This window comes from Oncorhynchus mykiss, chromosome 10 (assembly GCF_013265735.2).
Source record: "Oncorhynchus mykiss isolate Arlee chromosome 10, USDA_OmykA_1.1, whole genome shotgun sequence".
Taxonomy (NCBI): Eukaryota; Metazoa; Chordata; class Actinopteri; order Salmoniformes; family Salmonidae; genus Oncorhynchus; species Oncorhynchus mykiss.
In genome coordinates, this window is record NC_048574.1 from 43,798,357 (window position 1) to 43,817,759 (window position 19,403).

General features: G+C 43.7%; 1 protein-coding gene across 3 annotated transcripts in view; it reads left to right on the forward strand.

Moving 5' to 3' along the window:
* The window catches only part of LOC110533971 (pyruvate carboxylase, mitochondrial), a 95,961-nt gene that overhangs the window by 14,538 nt on the left and 62,020 nt on the right, over positions 1-19,403 (forward strand). For all 3 annotated transcript variants that reach the window (XM_036990382.1, XM_036990383.1, XM_036990381.1), the window contains 7 exons: positions 14-155; positions 279-463; positions 583-748; positions 935-1,080; positions 1,180-1,297; positions 3,706-3,857; positions 10,401-10,519. In XM_036990382.1, coding sequence (XP_036846277.1) covers positions 14-155; positions 279-463; positions 583-748; positions 935-1,080; positions 1,180-1,297; positions 3,706-3,857; positions 10,401-10,519 — 1,028 coding nt within the window. The remainder of the gene's footprint in view (positions 1-13; positions 156-278; positions 464-582; positions 749-934; positions 1,081-1,179; positions 1,298-3,705; positions 3,858-10,400; positions 10,520-19,403) is intronic.

Here is a 19,403-nt window from a genome sequence, read left to right on the forward strand (position 1 = left end):
TCGACCTGTGTAGATGCTGCTGCAGGTTGGAGGCATGCGTTCGGCCCTGGGGCTGCTGGCTGTCAGGAGGGCATGCTGCCTGTCCCGCTCCAACCACACCTCCCCTCGTACTCTGGAGTACAAGCCCATCAAAAAGGTTATGGTGGCCAACAGAGGTACAGTAACCATTCTCCCACCCTGGCCATTCTGTAGACACTGAAATCTCAGCCAAAGTCTTAGAGAGAGTTTCCTCTCACCACATAATTCAATCCCCAGCTGACTAATTCAACCGCTTGTAGGTGAGATTGCTATCCGTGTGTTTCGGGCCTGCACTGAGCTGGGGATCCGGACGGTGGCTGTCTACTCTGAACAGGACACAGGCCAGATGCACAGGCAGAAGGCAGATGAGGCTTACCTCATAGGGAAGGGCCTGCCGCCCGTGGCTGCCTACCTGGACATCCCTGACATCATCAAAGTGGCCAAGGTCTGAGATTTTAATATGCGTCTTTTCAAACTTTTCTGAACCAATTCTCACTACGTTTTGAGATCACACCTTTACGCTGTCTTGCCACAACTTTGTCGTATCATATATTTTATTCTCAGGAGAATGATGTGGATGCCATCCACCCTGGGTACGGCTTCCTGTCTGAGCGATCAGACTTTGCCCAGGCGTGTGCCGATGCTGGGGTACGCTTCATTGGCCCTTCCCCTGAAGTGGTGCGCAAGATGGGAGACAAAGTGGAGGCTCGAGCCATCGCTATCCGTGCAGGTAGGCTGGACACACTGCCATTCTCAGGACTGTCTGATGGAAGTTTGTTTCATCTGAGTTTTTTTAGGTTTTAAATCAGCAGCATCCTCAAACACAGTCTTGCTGACATTGCGTACAGTTAAGTAAAAGTTTATTTACACTCAGCTAACCTCATGATGTTTGATTTTTTTCATTTTTTTCTTCCAGGGGTCCCAGTGGTACCAGGGACAGACGGCCCCGTCACTTGCCTGTCAGAAGCCCAGGAGTTTTCCAACACCTATGGCTTTCCCATCATCTTCAAGGCTGCCTACGGCGGTGGGGGCAGGGGGATGAGGGTGGTCAAAGAGTACGAGGTGAGTAGAGATATCTGCGAGTAAGTAGGGGCTCCAATCGGAGTGTTTTTGTCTTTGTGCTGTTTGACTTGTTGATCCCCCGTCGGTCGCCGTGTGTAGGAGCTGGAGGAGAACTATCAGCGTGCGTACTCTGAGGCCCTGGCTGCGTTTGGGAACGGTGCTCTGTTCGTGGAGAAGTTTGTTGAGAGACCCAGACACATTGAAGTGCAGATCCTGGGTGAGTTTGTTCGCTCAACTGTTTTTGGGGGACATTATGATTCTGTATTTTATTAGGATTCCCACTAGCTACTACTAAAGCATCAGCTGCTCTTCCTAAGGCCCACACAAAACATGACATAATATAGAACATCCATGGACAAGAACAGCGCAAGGACAGAACTGCATACATTTGGAATAAGAATACGCGCTTGAATACATGTATGCCTTAGTTTTCCATGCGTCAAGCATTCATTATAACGGCTGTGCTGCAGCCATTCATTTTCCCATATTGTGATCCTTTACTCCTGTCACAATTGCTTTGTCCTGAGCAGGTCCTGCCATCCTAATCTCACAGCACCAGTTGTTCTGCAAACACCAGAGAGAATCTCACATCAGGAACCAGCCAAGTCCTTGATTCTTCCGTTTTGACGTCAATGCTATGCATAATCATGTGATTCATGAATGCTACTGAATGCAAGTGGAACACACGAAAATGGAAATGCAATAATCATGTTGAGTTTCACCCCCCGTTAACTCCTGCTCAGTTTCCCTGGTGTGGACAGAGCCTCATTGTATGGAGCTGCAACAGAGTTTCAGCCCAGTTATGTTCCCCTGATGTGAATGCAGCAACCCTGACCCGGATGGAGTTGCACCGCGCTCAGCCAAATCCCCCTGAAGTGAATAAAGCTGCGTTGTCATCTACAGTTACCGCCGTCAATTGGTTTCTTGGGGTAACATGTAATCTCTTGAATCATATGGAGTTGTGCCAAAGTTTCACTCCCGCTAGGTTCCATTACATGAATGCAGCAAATTTGAATTGTGTGGAGTTTCCTCCTGCTAAAGGTTCAACTTAATGGTTTCCACCTCAGCAACTTGTTTTACATTTCCATTTTCATTCCCCAGCAGCATCCAACAATATACAGGGCATTCAGAAAGTATTCAGACCCCTTGACTTTTTCCACATTTTGTCTTATTCTAAAATTGATTAAATACCCCATAATGACAATGCAAAAACAGGTTTTTAAAAATGTTTTCTAATGTATGAAATATTACATTTACATTAATATTCAGACCCTTTACTAGGTACTTTGTTGAAGAACCTTTGGCAGCGATTACATCCTCGAGTCTTCTTGGGTATGGCGCTACAAGCTTGGCACACCTGTATTTGGGGAGTTTCTCCCCTTCTCTGCAGATCCTCTCAAGCTCTGTCAGGTTGGACGGGGAGCGTCTCTGCACAGCTATTTAAGTTTCTCCAGAGATGTTTAGGTCCGGGGTCTGGCTAAGCCACTCAAGGACATTCAGAGACCTGTCCCTGAAGCCACTCCTGTGTTGTCTTGGCTTTGTGCTTAGGGTCGTTGTTCTGTTGGAAGGTGAACCTTCGCTCCAGTCTGAGGTCCTGAGCGCTCTAGAGCAGGTTTTCTGATGCTGTCACCACCATGCTTTACCATAGGGATGGTGCCAGGTTTCTCCAGACATGACACTTGGCATTCAGGCCAATGAGTTCAATCTTGGTTTCATCAGACCAGAGAATCTTGTTTCTCATGGTCTGTGAGTCCTTTTAGGTGCATTTTGGCAAACTCCAAGCGGAGTGGTTTCCGTCTGGCCACTCTACCATAAAGGCCTGATTTGGTGGAGTGCTGCAGAGATGGTTATCCTTTTGGAAGGTTCTCCCATCTCCACAGAGGAACTCTGGAGCTCTGTCAGAGTGACCTTCAGGTTCTTGGTCACCTCCCTGACCAAGGCCCTTCTCCCCTGATTGATCAGTTTGGCCGAGTCTTGGTGATTCCAAACTTCTTCCATTCAAAAATGATGGAGGCCACTGTGTTCTTGGGGACCTTCAATGCTGCAGAAATGTTTTGCTACCCTTCCTCGGATCTGTGCCTCGACACAATCCTGTCCCAGAGCTCTACAGACTATTCCTTTGACCTCATGGCTTGGTTTTTGCTCTGACATGCACTGTCAGCTGTGGGACCTTTTATATAGACAGGTGTGTGCCTTTTCAAAATCATGTCCAATCAATTCAATTTACCACAGGTGGATTCCAATCAAGTTGTAGAAACATCTCAAGGATGATCAATGGAAACAGGATGCACCTGAGCTAAATTTTGAGTCTCATAGCAAAGTGTCTGAATACTTATGTAAATAAGGTATTTCTGTTTTTTTTATTAATACATTTGTCAAAATTTCTGAACATGTTTTTACTTTGTCATAATGTGGTGTTGTGTGTAGATTGATGGGGCGGGGGGGGGGTGTATGATTTTATCCATTTTAGAATAAGGCTGTAACAACAAAGTGGGAAAAGGGAATGGGTCTGTATACTTTCCGAATGCACTGTGTGTGTGTACACACACGCGCGCACACACATACCAGTAAATTTACTTTGATCTTACTGGCCTAAATAACTTGTAGACCTACTGTCATTCCCAGGTGACAAGTATGGTAATATTATCCACCTGTATGAGAGGGACTGCTCCATCCAGAGGAGGCACCAGAAGGTGGTAGAGATGGCCCCGGCTGTACAACTGGACCCACACCTCCGGGACAGACTCACAGCTGACTCTGTCAACCTGGCCAGACAGGTACAAGATGCAACACGCCCACACACTTTGATGCATTCTTTTAATAGGTAGTATCTAGCTGAAACTTCTTCTATTCCATTAGGCAGGCTTCTTTTCAGTACTTAAAGAAACAAATAATTGAATGTTTCGAATTTTGTTACTACTGCCTTTTTGAAATGGTAGAGCTGTGTGTATTTGCAGTTTTGAATGGCATAAAAGACCATTGTTATCTGAAAGGAGTGTGGTTTTAGTTTGCAACAACACGTCTAACACCATAGGCATGACTAATTACAGTTGAGAAACTCTGAACTTGTGTTATTTTTATTCAAACATACAGTGGGTAGAACAAGTATTTGATACACTGCCGATTTTGCAGGTTTTCCTACTTACAAAGCATGTAGAGGTCTGTAATGTTTATCATAGGTACACTTCAACTGTGAGAGACATATTCTAAAACAAAAATCTAGAAAATCATGTATGATTTTTAAGTAAATAATTTGCATGACATAAGTATTTGATCACCTACCAACCAGTAAGAATTCCAGCTCTCACAGACCTGTTAGTTTTTCTTTAAGATGCCCTCCTGTTCTCCACTCATTACCTGTATAAAAGACACCTGTCCACACACTCAATCAAACAGACTCCAACCTCTCCACAATGGCCAAGACCAGAGGGCTGTGTAAGGACATCAGGGATAAAATTGTAGACCTGCACAAGGCTGGGATGGGCTACAGGACAATAGGCAAGCAGCTTGGTGAGAAGGCAACAACTGTTGGCTCAATTATTAGAAAATGGAAGAAGTTCAAGATGACGGTCAATCACCCTCGGTCTGGGGCTCCACGCAAGATCTCACCTCGTGGGGCATCAATGATCATGAGGAAGGTGAGGGATCAGCCCAGAACTACACAGCAGGACCTGGTCAATGACCTGAAGAGAGCTGGGATCACAGTCTCAAAGAAAACCATTAGTAACACACTACGCCGTCATGGATTAAAATCCTGCAAGCCAGCCTATGTCCAGGCCCGTCTGAAGTTTGCCAATGACCATCTGGATGATCCAGAGGAGGAATGGGAGAAGGTCATGTGGTCCGATGAGACAAAAATAGAGCTTTTCGGTCTAAACTCTACTCGCCGTGTTTGGATGAAGAAGGATGAGTACAACCCCAACAACACCATCCCAACCGTGAAGCATGGAGGTGGAAACATTCTTTGGGGATGCTTTTCTGCAAAGGGGACAGGACGACTGCATCGTATTGAGGGGAGGATGGATGGGGCCATGTATCGTGAGATCTTGGCCAACAACCTCCTTCCCTCAGTAAGAACATTGAAGTTGGGTCGTGGCTGGGTCTTCCAGCATGACAATGATCCGAAACACACAGCCAGGGAAACTAAGGAGTGAGAAGCACTCAAGGTCCTGAAGTGGCCTAGCCAGTCTTCAGACCTGAACCCAATAGAAAATCTTTTGAGGGAGCTTGAAGTCCATATTGCACAGCGACAGCCCCGAAACCTAAAGGATCTGGAGAAGGTCTGTATGGAGGAGTGGGCCAAAATCCCTGCTGCAGTGTGTGCAAACCTGGTCAATAACTACAGGAAACGTATGATCTCTGTAATTGCAAACAAAGGTTTCTGTACCAAATATTAAGTTCTGCTTTTCTGATGTATCAAATACTCATGTCATGCAATAAAATGCAAATGTATTACTTAAAAATCATACAATGTGATTTTCTGGATTTTTGTTTTAGATTCCTTCTCTCACAGTTGAAGTGTACCTGTGATAAAAATTACAGACCTCTGCATGCTTTGTAAGTAGGACAACCTGCAAAGTCGTCAGTATATCAAATACTTGTTCTCCCCACTGTATCTGCTCATAGGGAAACATTCTCTCTACCTCATCCTCGTCTTTATCCCACCGGCTGTTGGGCCGATTAGGTTTGAAAAAAATGTTTGTTCTTTTGTTTTTTAGAAGAAATTAAAAAAAGCCAGGGCCTTCAAAGCACAATGCGTTTTGAAGTCACTTATAAGAAACTCTGAGCCTTACCAAATAGGTGTCCTCATTCAGTGTTGTTGTTGTGCTCAGAGGGCCAGCGGAAAAGTGTGGGAGAAGGATGAAAAACCTTGAGGAAAATATTGCAGTGTAAGAACAGGATTTAGAGAGAGGAGAGAGGGAGCCGTTTAGATAAAGAAAGGTGATTAAGGCAGTGGGAATTTCACCTGCAGGTTACCAATAGGTACACTAGATGGCAGCATTTATCAACAGCCTCGAAGGGACGCCATGAGCAAGCTTGTGGGACTCCCACACTCAAAGAATATGCAGTTGCATAATTTCCTGATTGCAATCAAGCTGGCTTTTTTTTGTTTGTTATTGTGAGGTGGAAGCAATTACTTTGACATGAGAACAATTACTAGTGACTGTTGTATCCCGCTGATTCCCCATCCTGTGTGTGATAAGCTTATTAGGCGTTGTGTACACAGTAGCTGGTGTGCCTGTCATGTGTACCCTTGAGCTAGCTGTCCTGCTAGTGCTAATCTCTGCCTTGTGTACTGCTTTGTTTGCCGTCTGTTTTGGGAATGGAGAAGGGGAGGGGGGTAATTTTGGTAGTGTTTTGAGGGAGAGATCTTTTGAATGTGCTTTGTTGCCTGCAATGTTGAGCGCGTTAGTCTCTGTGTGAGGGGAAGGAGTTAGAGCACGAGAGAAAGAAATTGGGTGTGAGTGAGGGACAGAATTCATCTCCATCTGTTCAATCATATGGCAGTGAGGAATGAAGGGCTGAGATGATGAGAACATTTTGGTTTCTACTTTTAGAAAGCTGCTCTCCTAACAAAAACAACCCTGCCAGTGGTGGTTCACTGTCAGTCTGCTCCCAGACGAGCACAAGCGTTTTTGCCGCACCTGCGATAACATCTGCTAAATATGTGTATGCAACCAATAACATTTTGATTTGATTGGATTTCAGATGCGTTTTGTCCTTTTCGTATGGGTTTTCACTGGCGTCTCGCTTTTCGTGTCAAAGGGATTTGAAGTTTTAACGTTTTATTTTTATACAGATTAGTGTGCTGGAGGATATATTCTCTTCTCTCTAAAAGATGAGAACAGTACATTTTAAAGTCCAATGTTTCTCCTCCTATGTTTATCTATGGATCCCACATCTGTCAAGTCGATGACCTCTCCTGCTGTATTTGAGGAGGATAATGTTCACCCTAAAGGTGTCTGCATGCTTCAGTTCGGCTAGCGCCTAACCCGAACGAGTGCTCACAGACTCATTTTAGACCTTTTTAACTTTAAAATCAAGAAAAAAGTGACAATAGTACTGTCAATTTTGAGATGCTGTTGCCAGTATCGTTTCCTTAATTTATTTTCATTGAACTAAGATGTTTGGTGCAGTGTTTGTTTTTGAATGGAAAAAATGTGAATGAAGATTAGTCGTCTCTCGTCGAATGACAACGGACCTTATTTAAGAATCCTTACTGTTGACCATAACTGACAAAAGGGGCGTAGACTTCGGCCGAACTTCGGTGTGCCCGAACAGACTCTTCCGTTTCTTCTGGGAAGCATGCGGCCGGCCGCCTTTTATACTTTCACTAAATATCACCTTACTAATTATCAACTTCCCCAGACTCCCAAGTCTTTCATGAGAGGAAATCAGTTCCGAGAGAGAAATTGGCCAATTTTTATCCATTAACATTTAAAGCATTACCCAATTTTAATCATCTGCAGTTATTTTAGGAAACGGCAAAGAACTACTTGATTAAAAGAGGGTGGGCCAGCCTTTTATCTCCGGAGTAAGCTGTGTACCAAAATATCTGAGTGAAGCATGCTTTAAGTAGACTTAGTAAGGATTTGAGTTGGGAGAGAATTATCACTAGAATACTAAAATAAAATAAAAAATGATTACTTTATATTACAATATTGATACCCACGTGTCGGTGTGGTTCTAGTTCTCTCTTGTACATTAAATACAGACACGTATCACTTCATAGTGGTTATACAGATGTAGGCCTGTTACAGCCGCACCCCTTTAATGGACGACATCAGCAGGTTTTATGTTCTACTTAATGGACGACGACATCGGCAGGTTTTATGTTCTACTTAATGGACGACGACATCGGCAGGTTTTATGTTCTACTTAATGGACGACGACATCGGCAGGTTTTATGTTCTACTTAATGGACGACGACATCGGCAGGTTTTATGTTCTACTTAATGGACGACGACATCGGCAGGTTTTATGTTCTACTTAATGGACGACGACATCGGCAGGTTTTATGTTCTACTTAATGGACGACGACATCGGCAGGTTTTATGTTCTACTTAATGGACGACGACATCGGCAGGTTTTATGTTCTACTTAATGGACGACGACATCGGCAGGTTTTATGTTCTACTTAATGGACGACGACATCGGCAGGTTTTATGTTCTACTTTATTCCTTTTTGGTTTTGCCTTTGCTGCAATCATAAGATGAATCTCAGCATATTTTGATAAATTGGTGGACAAAAGTACTTTTACTCCAACCCCAGAAATGGGTGTCTCTCTTGTTGTGATTGTTTGTTTAGTCCTATATTTTGAATCCCAGCCCCCCGTCCCAGCAGGACGCCTTGTGTCTTTTCCTTTTTCATTGTAGATAAGAATTTGTTCTTAACTGCCTTGCCTAGTTAAATAAAGGTTCAATAAATTAAATCAGTGATGGAAATCTCTGGTCAAGGGAAGCTAGCACAGGGAGTTTTGAAAAGGTCACAAAGTAGAACAAGAATAGCTGCTAGAGAAATAAACCATTGGTGCGAAAACTATTTTATGTCTGTGGTTTCCATGGTGACAGATGCTTTACCCCAAAACCTCTTACAGGTCAGCTAGGGGGGGGTTCACAGCTTCCCTACTTCTTTGCTCTTCTTGCCAACATGCTCCTTGAATTTGATATTTTGCTTCAGCCCCCCCCCCCCCCCCCCCCCCCCCCCAACCATACACACACTCTATACAAACGACAGGCCTGTATTTTTCTTCTCAACTCGTATGTTACACACAGCAGATTGCTTAAGTTTCTGGATTATAGTGGTTGCGGGTACAGTACCTATCCTTGGTGACGGCAGCAGTGTTTCGCTCGCCCCCTCTCCGACTCCCTCCATCTTGCCGCCTCTACACCTCTGCGGAATGACATCTGTTTCCCTCCCGTTCTAATCAAACCTCTCTATCCACATGCCAGTCTCTGTAGTGATGCTGTACTGTTTAACTCCCAATACCCTGTGGTTTTCAGCAACACCTGCTTGTCCATACCTTTTCCTTATGTTTGCTGTAACAGTAGGCAGTAGATATGGGACCGTTTAAGTATACAAAGCCCATTATGAAATACAGCCTGTTCTATGCAAATTTCTGAAATTCACAGGATATTGTTTTACAGTGGAATATGGTTGCCAGCAGGTCTCCCGCTAGCAGGGTGTTTAATTGGACTGAAATTACTATGACTATTTCCTGTGGCACTCTTAACACTTATTTCCAGACATTGTTGTAATGCATACAGTGCTTGTCCCTTTTTGTCTGTTTGTGTGGTCTATGCAGTGTGTGATATAAGCTGTCTAGTTGTGAGCCTGCACCTTAACATGGGGTACTGTCTGAATGGATGAAAGGGGTGCCTGCCCTGGTTGGCAGAGATTAGTTTTTTTGGAGCGCGGGATGAATTACAAAGATAAATTGGATCAGATTTCAGTGAATTTTGGCCGTCGCAATCTCAAGCCCCCGCAGCGATGTGGAGGGAGAAATGGTCTGATAAATGATTTCCTGGGGCCTCCGTGCCTGAGCTGTAGTAGGGCTGTCATTCTTACAGACAGCTCGGACGTTCATAACTATAATCACAGCCTGGGATATCACACGCTATCTTCCTTTTGTAGCTATTAGCTGTCAGTCTTGTCGCTTCCCCATTTTATAAGATTTAGTTGTGTTCTGTAAGATATTCAGATCTACAATTTTGGTTTGTGAGTGGTTAATTCGTTATGCATCTTTTTATCAAGATCATTTAAACTTTTTGAAACCAGAACTTATAATCTCCTCAAATAGAATTCAGAATATGAGAATGTGCCTTCTACAAATAACTTACTTTGTATAGGGCTGCCCATGGAGGAAATCTGACTGTACACACTATATTGGACTATAGTGGGTTTCCGAGTGGCGCAGCGGTCTAAGGCACTCCATCTCAGTGCAAGAGGCGTCACTACAGACCCTGGTTTGATCCCGGGATGGATCACAACAAGCCGTGATCGGGAGTCCCATAGGTCGGCGCATAATTGTCCCAGTGTCGTCCGTGTTCGGGGAGGGTTTGGCAGGGTAGGCTGTTATTGTAAAATAAGAATTTGTTCTGACTTTCCTAGTTAAATAAAGGTTCATTTAAAAAAAGTAATGGAATGTGAGCAATAAAGCTCTTAAGAAAAATGGAGTACTTGAATACCCCCCTTGTATAACTGTGCCTTATTAACTGTGACATTCTTGATGTCCTCAAGTAAGTTTGAAGTAGCCTATTGTAGGTTTAAAGTAGCCTAGTAAAGGTATGTATCTATTTGGATCTGTCTGTGTGTACAGGTGGGCTATGAGAACGCTGGCACGGTGGAGTTCCTGGTGGATAAACATGGAAGGCACTACTTCATCGAGGTCAACTCCCGCCTGCAGGTGGAGCACACCGTTACCGAGCAGATCACAGAGTGAGTCACAGCTGTTACCGGGCAGATCACGGAGTCAGTCTTACAGCCGTTACCTGGCAGATCACGGAGTGAGTCACGACCGTTACCTGGCAGATCACGGGGTGAGTCACGACCGTTGCCTGGCAGATCACGGAGTGAGTCACGACCGTTACCTGGCAGATCACGGAGTGGGTCACGACCGTTACCTGGCATTACCATGTCACCTCTGACAACCTATAAGACTGTGTTCCCTGTCAAATCAAATCAGACTTTATTTGCCACATGCGCCGAGTACGACAAGTGTAGACGTAACTGTGAAAGGCTTACTTACAAGCCCTTGACCTAAAGTGCTGTTCAAGAAGAAGAAAATATTTACCAAGTAGGCTAAAATAAAAAGTAACACAATAAGAATAACAATAGCGAGGCTATATACAGGGGTCACCGGTACTGAGTCAGTGTGCAGGGGTACAGGCTATTTGAGGTAATCTGTACAGACACCTAGGTATTTGTAGTTGTTCACATATTCTTAGTCAGAACCGTCCAGAGTAGTGATGCTGGACGGGCGGGCGGGTGTGGGCCGCGATCGGGTTGAAGAGCACACATTTAGTTTTCCTTGCATTTAAGAGCAGTTGGAGGCCACGGAAGGAGAGTTGTATGGCATTGAAGCTCTTCTGGAGGTTAGTTAACACAATGTCCAAAGAAGGGCCAGAAGTATACAGAATGGTGTCTTCTGCGTAAAGGTGAATCAGAGAATCGCCAGCAGCGAGAGCGACGTCATTGATGTATACAGAGAAAAAAGTCGGACCGAGAATTTAACCCTGTGGCACCCCCATAGAGACTGCCAGATTTCCCGACAACAGGCCCTCCGATTAGACACACTGAACTCTGTCTGAGAAGTAGTTGGTGAACCAGGCGAGGCAGTCATTTTGAGAAACCAAGGCTGTTGAGTCTGCCGATAAGAATGTGGTGATTGACAGAGTCCAGCCTTGGCCAGGTCGATGAATACGGCTGCACAGTATTGTCTTTTATCGATGGCGGTTATGATACTGTTTAGGACCTTGAGCGTGGCTGAGGTGCACCAATGACCAGCTCGGAAACCAGATTGCATAGGGGAGAAGGCATGGTGGGTTTCGAGATGGTCGGTGATCTGACAAAGGCAGGGTAGGATAGATATAGGTCTGTAACAGTTTGGGTCTAGAGTGTCTCCCCCTTTTGAAAAGGGGGATGACCACGGCAGCTTTCCAGTCTTTCGGGATCTCAGGCGATATGGAAGAGAGGTTGAACAGGCTAGTAAGAGGGGTTGCAACAATTGCAGCAGATAATTTTAGAAAGAGTCCAGATTTTGCAGCTCTTTCAGAACATCAGCTATCTGGATTTGGGTGAAGGAGAAATGGGGGAGGCTTGGGCAAGTTTCTGTGGGGGGTGCAGCGCTATTGACCGGGGTAGGGGTAGCCAAGTGGAAAGCATGACCAGCCGTAGAAAAATGCTTCTTGAAATTCTCAATTATCGTGGATTTATTGGTGGTGACAGTGTTTCCTAGCCTCAGTGCAGTGGGCAGCTGGGAGGAGGTGCTCTTATTCTCCATGGACTTTACAGTGTCCCAGAACTTTTTGGAGTTTGTGTTACAGGATGCAAATTTCTGTTTGAAAAAGCTAGCCTTTGCTTTCCTAACTGCCGGTGTATATTGGTTCCTAACTTCTCTGAAAAGTGGGGGGCTATTCGATGCTAATGCAGTACGCCACAGGATGTTTTTGTGCTGGTCAAGGGCAGTTAGGTCTGGAGTGAATTAAGGGCTATATCTGTTCCAGGTTCAAAAAAAAAATGAATGGGGCATGCTTACTCTAAGATGGTGAGGAAAGCACTTTTAAAGAATAACCAGGCATCCTCTACTGATGGAATGAGGTCAATATCCTTCCAGGATACCCGGGCCAGGTTGACTAGAAAGGCCTGCTCGCTGAAGTGTTATAGGGAGCGTTTGACTGCATACCCATTACAGACGCAGGCAATGAGGCAGTGATCTCTGTGATCCTGGTTGTAAACAGCAGAGGTGTATTTAGAGGGCAGGTTGGTCAGGATAATATCTATGAGGGTGCCCGTGTTTACGGATTTGGGGTTGTACCTGGTATGTTCATTGATAATTTGTGTGAGATTGAGGGCATCTAGTTTAGATGTTAGGATGGCCAGGGTGTTACGCATGTCCCAGATTAGGTCACCTAACAGTACAGGTTCTGAAGATAGATGGGGAGGCAATCAATTCACATATGGTGTCCAGGGCACAGCTGGTGGCTGAAGGTAGTCCATAACAAGCGGCAACAGTGAGAGACTTATTTCTGGAAAGGTGGATTGTAAAAAAAAAAAAGTAGAAGATCGAATTGTTTGGGCACAGACCTGGATATGACAGTAGTATGACAGAACTCTGCAGTCTATCTTTGCAGTAGATTGCAACTCTGCCCCCTTTGGAAGTTCTATCTTGCCGGAAAATGTTATAGTTAGGGATGGAAATTTCAGGATTTTTGGTGGCCTTCCTAAGCCAGGATTCAGACACGGCTGGGACATCCGGGTTTATGGTTACAGAAATCAACAAATGAGAGCGCCTGGGGAGTGGGAGTGGAGCTAGGCGCTGCAGGGCCTGGATTAACCTCTACATCACCAGAGGAACAGAGGAGGAGTAGGATAAAGGCTATAATAACTGGTTGTCTAGTACGTTTGTAGCAGAGAGTAAGAAGAGCACGTTTCTGGCCGCGGAAGAATCGATTCAAGGTGTAATGTACAGACAAGGGTATGGTAGGATGTGAATACAGTGGAGGTAAGCCTAGGCATTGAGTGACGATGAGAGGTTTTGTCTCTAGAGACACCCTTTAAACCAGGTGAGGTCACTACATTTTTATATTATAATATATATATATATATATATATATATATACAGTGCCTTGCGAAAGTATTCGGCCCCCTTGAACTTTGTGACCTTTTGCCACATTTCAGGCTTCAAACATAAAGATATAAAACTGTATTTTTTTTGTGAAGAATCAACAACAAGTGGGACACAATCATGAAGTGGAATGACATTTATTGGATATTTCAAACTTTTTTAACAAATCAAAAACTGAAAAATTGGGCGTGCAAAATTATTCAGCCCCCTTAAGTTAATACTTTGTAGCGCCACCTTTTGCTGCGATTACAGCTGTAAGTCGCTTGGGGTATGTCTCTATCAGTTTTGCACATCGAGAGACTGACATTTTTTCCCATTCCTCCTTGCAAAACAGCTTGAGCTCAGTGAGGTTGGATGGAGAGCATTTGTGAACAGCAGTTTTCAGTTCTTTCCACAGATTCTCGATTGGATTCAGGTCTGGACTTTGACTTGGCCATTCTAACACCTGGATATGTTTATTTTTGAACCATTCCATTGTAGATTTTGCTTTATGTTTTGGATCATTGATTATCGCTTGCACAGTGCTCCTTGGGATGTTTAAAGCTTGGGAAATCTTTTTGTATCCAAATCCGGCTTTAAACTTCTTCACAACAGTATCTCGGACCTGCCTGGTGTGTTCCTTGTTCTTCATGATGCTCTCTGCGCTTTTAACGGACCTCTGAGACTATCACAGTGCAGGTGCATTTATACGGAGACTTGATTACACACAGGTGGATTGTATTTATCATCATTAGTCATTTAGGTCAACATTGGATCATTCAGAGATCCTCACTGAACTTCTGGAGAGAGTTTGCTGCACTGAAAGTAAAGGGGCTGAATAATTTTGCACGCCCAATTTTTCAGTTTTTGATTTGTTAAAAAAGTTTGAAATATCCAATAAATGTCGTTCCACTTCATGATTGTGTCCCACTTGTTGTTGATTCTTCACAAAAAAATACAGTTTTATATCTTTATGTTTGAAGCCTGAAATGTGGCAAAAGGTCGCAAAGTTCAAGGGGGCCGAATACTTTCGCAAGGCACTGTGTGTGTGTATATATATGTATATATATCTCAAATCAAATTTTATTTGTCATATATGGTAGCTGATATGGGCTAGTTGATCTGGACATTTCTGAGTTAAAAATAGCTCTAGGGTATGAAATGACTAACAAGAGGAACTGATGATGCACTACCCAATTTTGACATTGCACCTTGTGCATTGTACGATTACAACTTTCAAGAGTAAGTTTAAAGCCGGACTGCCAAAATAATGGAAACTCTTGAGGAAATGAGTGTTCCGGCGGCGCTGATGGCGTGGGGTGCATTTCCCTGGCATGGTTCAGGTCCACTGAACCCCTTAGAGGGCAAGGTAAACGGCAGTAAATACACAGCCCTTCTGATACACAGCCCATCACCTTCAACCTATGGTGACGCATTTCTATCCTGTTGGGAGTGGATGACAGTGCCCCAATCCACAGGGCACAAGTGGTCGCTGAATGGTTTGAGGAGCATGAAAACAACGTAAACCATGTGCCATGGCCGTCTCAGTCACCAGATCTCAACCCAATTGAACACTTCTGGAGATTCTGGGGCGGTGCAAGAGACGGCGTTTTTGTAGTTATTTCCGTTTTCTAGAAGCTCCGTCTGCTTGATCGTCATGGTTGACGTGGCTTTCTTCTGCTTGGGAGCTTGATTGAAGAGTTGACGAACAAAGCTTTAGCCTTGAGGATGAACAGGAACAGGAACAGGGGAGAACACTACGTCGTCAATATTATTATTCCTTATTCGATGTTGTCAGTGAGTACAAGTATCTGGGACTGATTGTCTGTTAGGTACATACATAGCTAACCACACAAATCGTGTCCTCGGTGCAATCATTGCAAAGAGTAACGCTACCCTTTTTTAGATGTTATGCTAAACTGTTTGATTCGTTGGTGCTACCTGGTATTATTTATGCTTCAGCAGTATGGGGGCACAAATTATACCTGGGTTAATGCAGTTTTTAACCATACCTGCAGATTTTACCTCGGTGTGGGTAAATGCATGCCCTATTGAAGACGATATTGTCTGGAAAACTCTATGAATCACCAGAGGCTATGCTTCTTTTTTTAAATGGAAGTGATTTTTGCAGCATGCCAAATGAATGTCAATGTAAACATGTTTTTAATGGACTTGTGGTGTTACAACTGCAAAGGAAAATGTTATATCGTGTCTAAGCTTTTTTTCAACATTGGCATGACTCAGCTCACTGATACAGGCAGTGTGTGTACTGGAAATGGCCGTGGTGCTTTTGAGTCAGCACTTTTGGAGAGCAAAACTAAAGTGGTACCAAACGGATAAACAAACCTGAAAGTAACAAGCTGCACACCCTACAGGCTTTTTGTAAATGCACTTTTGGGACAGAACCCTAGCTGTACTGTTTTATCCAAGCAATATTGAAGGTGTTTTGTAAAATGTTGATGTGGACTGGCCAGTCTTGCTATTGAGACTGGTCGATACACAAACACTCCCCTAGATAAACGTTTATGTACCCGCATGCCTTGCTTTACTGTGGGTTATACAATAAAATTAGGGATAAACATTTTTTTGTCAGAATTCCAGCCCTGATGAAAAATAATACATTGTGGAAAATGTTTTAAAGTAACAATAATGTAAATGCTTGCGCCAAATCCTGCCACAGAGACTTTTTCTTTTAGAAGTGCCCGATTGTCCTTTTATCCACTCAACTTAATTTATTTTAGTTTATGCGTGCGTACATGTGTATAGATGTAATGCATTATAGATGACTCCTTGTACTATGATTGTTTTGTGTCCATTTGAGTGGTTTTAAGACAAATAGTTGACACTTAAATACGTGTTTCTAATTGACCAGTGAAGGACTATAGGATTCCTATGCTGTGCCAACGCAAAAGGAACCCTCTAGAAGTCCTGGAATTATGACGTAAATGGACTGATGTAGCAGATCGTTTAGGACGTGATGTTCTTACCAAGTTTTCCTTCCCATATGAATCAGTCTATACTGTCTGAGTTCTACTTTCAGAGCCAGAATCCTAGTCCACGAATCATGTCGCGCAGTGCTATGTCGTTTGGAGTTCCTACATGAGACTAGAGATGATTAAAGTGCCTAATCTCACCCATCTCATGCATTCAGAGTTCAAACACTGACAATAGCCATGGGTTGTGCACTTATCAGATGCAGCCAAAGTAATCATTCAGGAGGGATGAATGCAATGCTGCGTCTTTTTTTTAAGTCTTATTTTGTGTGTGTGCACGTACACATTGACTCACGCACAGATTGATATGTATGACTTTTCTTCTGTGCACCTGGCAGAGACTTCTGTAGTCATGTGGAAGGAATGTAGGTTCATTCGTTCTAAATGTCCATCTTGTCGTATTAAATTGAATCTGTCAGACTGCAATTGGCATTCTGCTGGCGCACTGCTCTGAGTGATTGGCTCTGGATAGGCACATGACTGTAATGCGATTGAGTCTTACTCGCCAAAGGGGCATTCATGCCCTAGCCACTGGCTATGTTCTCCTCCGACTACGTGTTGAATTCTCTGATCTGTATATAGTTCTCCGGTTGGTAGGCTATTACGCCTCTGTTTTTGGCTGTCTGCCTCTGCCTGTATCATGACTTGTCATTGGTCCCAGTGATTAAGACCAATTAAGGACCCCTTCTGCCTACTGCGTGGTATTGGGAATCACTGGAAATGGCCCATGTCATCGTAATGGGTTCACTCCTTGGACTCTGCAACCTCCCGTCTCACAACATCCCTTTTTCCTCCTTTCACATGAAGACTAATGCATTTCAGTCAGTGTAGATCAAATCATTTTTGGTGCATTCACAATATCTTCTTACATTACTGTGATATAATGCCTCCTCTTGAAACGGGCTTTAGGAACAGTATCCTGCGGTATGGAGCCCACATACTTTGGGTGGAGGTCATTGTTGTGTTGTGCTTTCCCTTCTATAAATTCAGTTAAGACAGGCTTATGGCAGACCTCAATTCTCTCAGCATTTGCGCCACTCCAATTCTTCTTCCCACTCCTCTCCCTTAATTCAATTGTGTGTGTGTGTGTGTGTGTGTGTGTGTTTACAGCTCAGTGTAGGCTCTGTCACTGACCCTGTAATGGGTTTCTAATCACTGAGTTGTGGCTAGATTGCAGCTGCATATTTGTTTGTCTATTCTGCAAGAAATTAAGAATGTGAGACGGGTAGACGAGGGTAGAGAAGACTACTAAACTGGCACACAAGGATGAGGAAAGCTTGTCAATGGATTGGTGTGTTTGGGGGCTGTTTCAAAGACCTGGATCTTATTCAAATAAAAATGGGTTAAAGTGGAGAGGCTTTCAGTGGAAGGATTTTGGTTTGTTAGGAGGGAGAGGTGCAGAATTTTCCAGCACATCCACACCAGCGCTACATACACTGCCTGGCATCAGCAATTAAAGTGGAATAAGAAATCACACTGAATATATTAATCCCCCCTCATGTCTCCCTCCTCCTTCACTCCCTCTGCTTCCAGCTCATATCACATCTTTGGTTTTGTGCAATGCAGTCTCCTCTCCCTCTCCTCTGTCTCCCTCTCCCCTGTCTCCCTCTCCCCTGTCTCCCTCTTCTCTGTCCTCCTCCTCTGGTATTTTCCACCCCTTTTCTTTCATCCTGCCACCCCAAGAGAGTTTGGGACTGAAATCTAGAGTTTCAGTCTAGTGTTCTCTGGGTATAGGAGTTACATAAGAGATCAATAAAAAAAAAGCATGGATTGTCATGGATTGTGTGTGTGTGTGTATAATTATTACTATAAATTATGAAATCTAGGTGCCAGTCCTTTATTGGAAAACATTTTATCTTCAGAGAAGACCTGACTTAGCAATTATTTTTTTAATAACTTTACCAGAATAACAAGAACATAATTATTTTATACCATCAACATTTTAATGTCAATAATCAAATTATGTACAAAACATAATGATGATGAAATAGAATGAAAGATGAGATTTAAAGACCTTGACATTATGAACATTAAATGTCATACTCAATCTGCTCAAAGTGGCCGTGTGTCCTTTGGTCCGAAGTTGTTGTGCTTGTGGCGTTCTCCTTTCCTCTCCTCGGATTGTGTTCCTGGTTGCTTTGTCTTTTGACCCTTGAGTTGCAGAGGCTGTGCTCTGAAGTGACTTCTCCTTGAATGTTAGCTCTTTAAGTCTTCACCTAAACAGCTTGTACTTAGGTTCTTCAGCCCCAATTAGAAATGCAAGTAGGAGCCTGCTCTTTCCCTAACTTATCAGTTACTAGTTCTTGTCATGAAAAGCCAAGGCCCTTGCTAGGTGTGCTAAGATGGAGGTTCTTTACCTCCTTTTGAGAAGTAGCTGAGCTGCTGGGCCCAGGGCAGAGACAGATCCAGGAGAATAATTATTGAGAGGGAGAGAAACTGCGCTTCGCTTACTAAACTCGTGCAAAATGTATGACTACATTAGAGATGCATATTTCCCACAGATAACACAAAGAATTTGAAAACAAATCAAACATTGATAAATTCCCATATCTGTTAGGCAAAAGACTGCAGTGTGCTGTTAGGTTCTGAGAAAAACAGAGTAAAAACTCAAACGGATGACTAGGAAAAAGCTCAAACAGAGTTTATTCACCCACTGGGTGATACAGCTGGAAAGACAACATACAAGTCCCACAAGCACATTTTCTTTATACCTTTGAACTAGGCGGAGTCATCTTCTTGCGCGTTTAAGATGCACTGTCCTCTGTTAGGCAGAAACACACTATGTTCCTCTTATTGTCATGGCCCTGCCTAAGTCCAGGACCCGCATGGAATTTGTGTGTGTGTGAGAGGACTGTAAATCAGATTGGTCTTCGGGGTGCCCCGCTCCCAGCAGTGTCTTCTCACTTCAACAGTTGACCTTATCTCCAGTTGAGTTCCACATCCCTCATGGTTGTGGTTCCTCAGCAACTGGTCTGCCACATCAAGAACTGACACTAGACTTGCC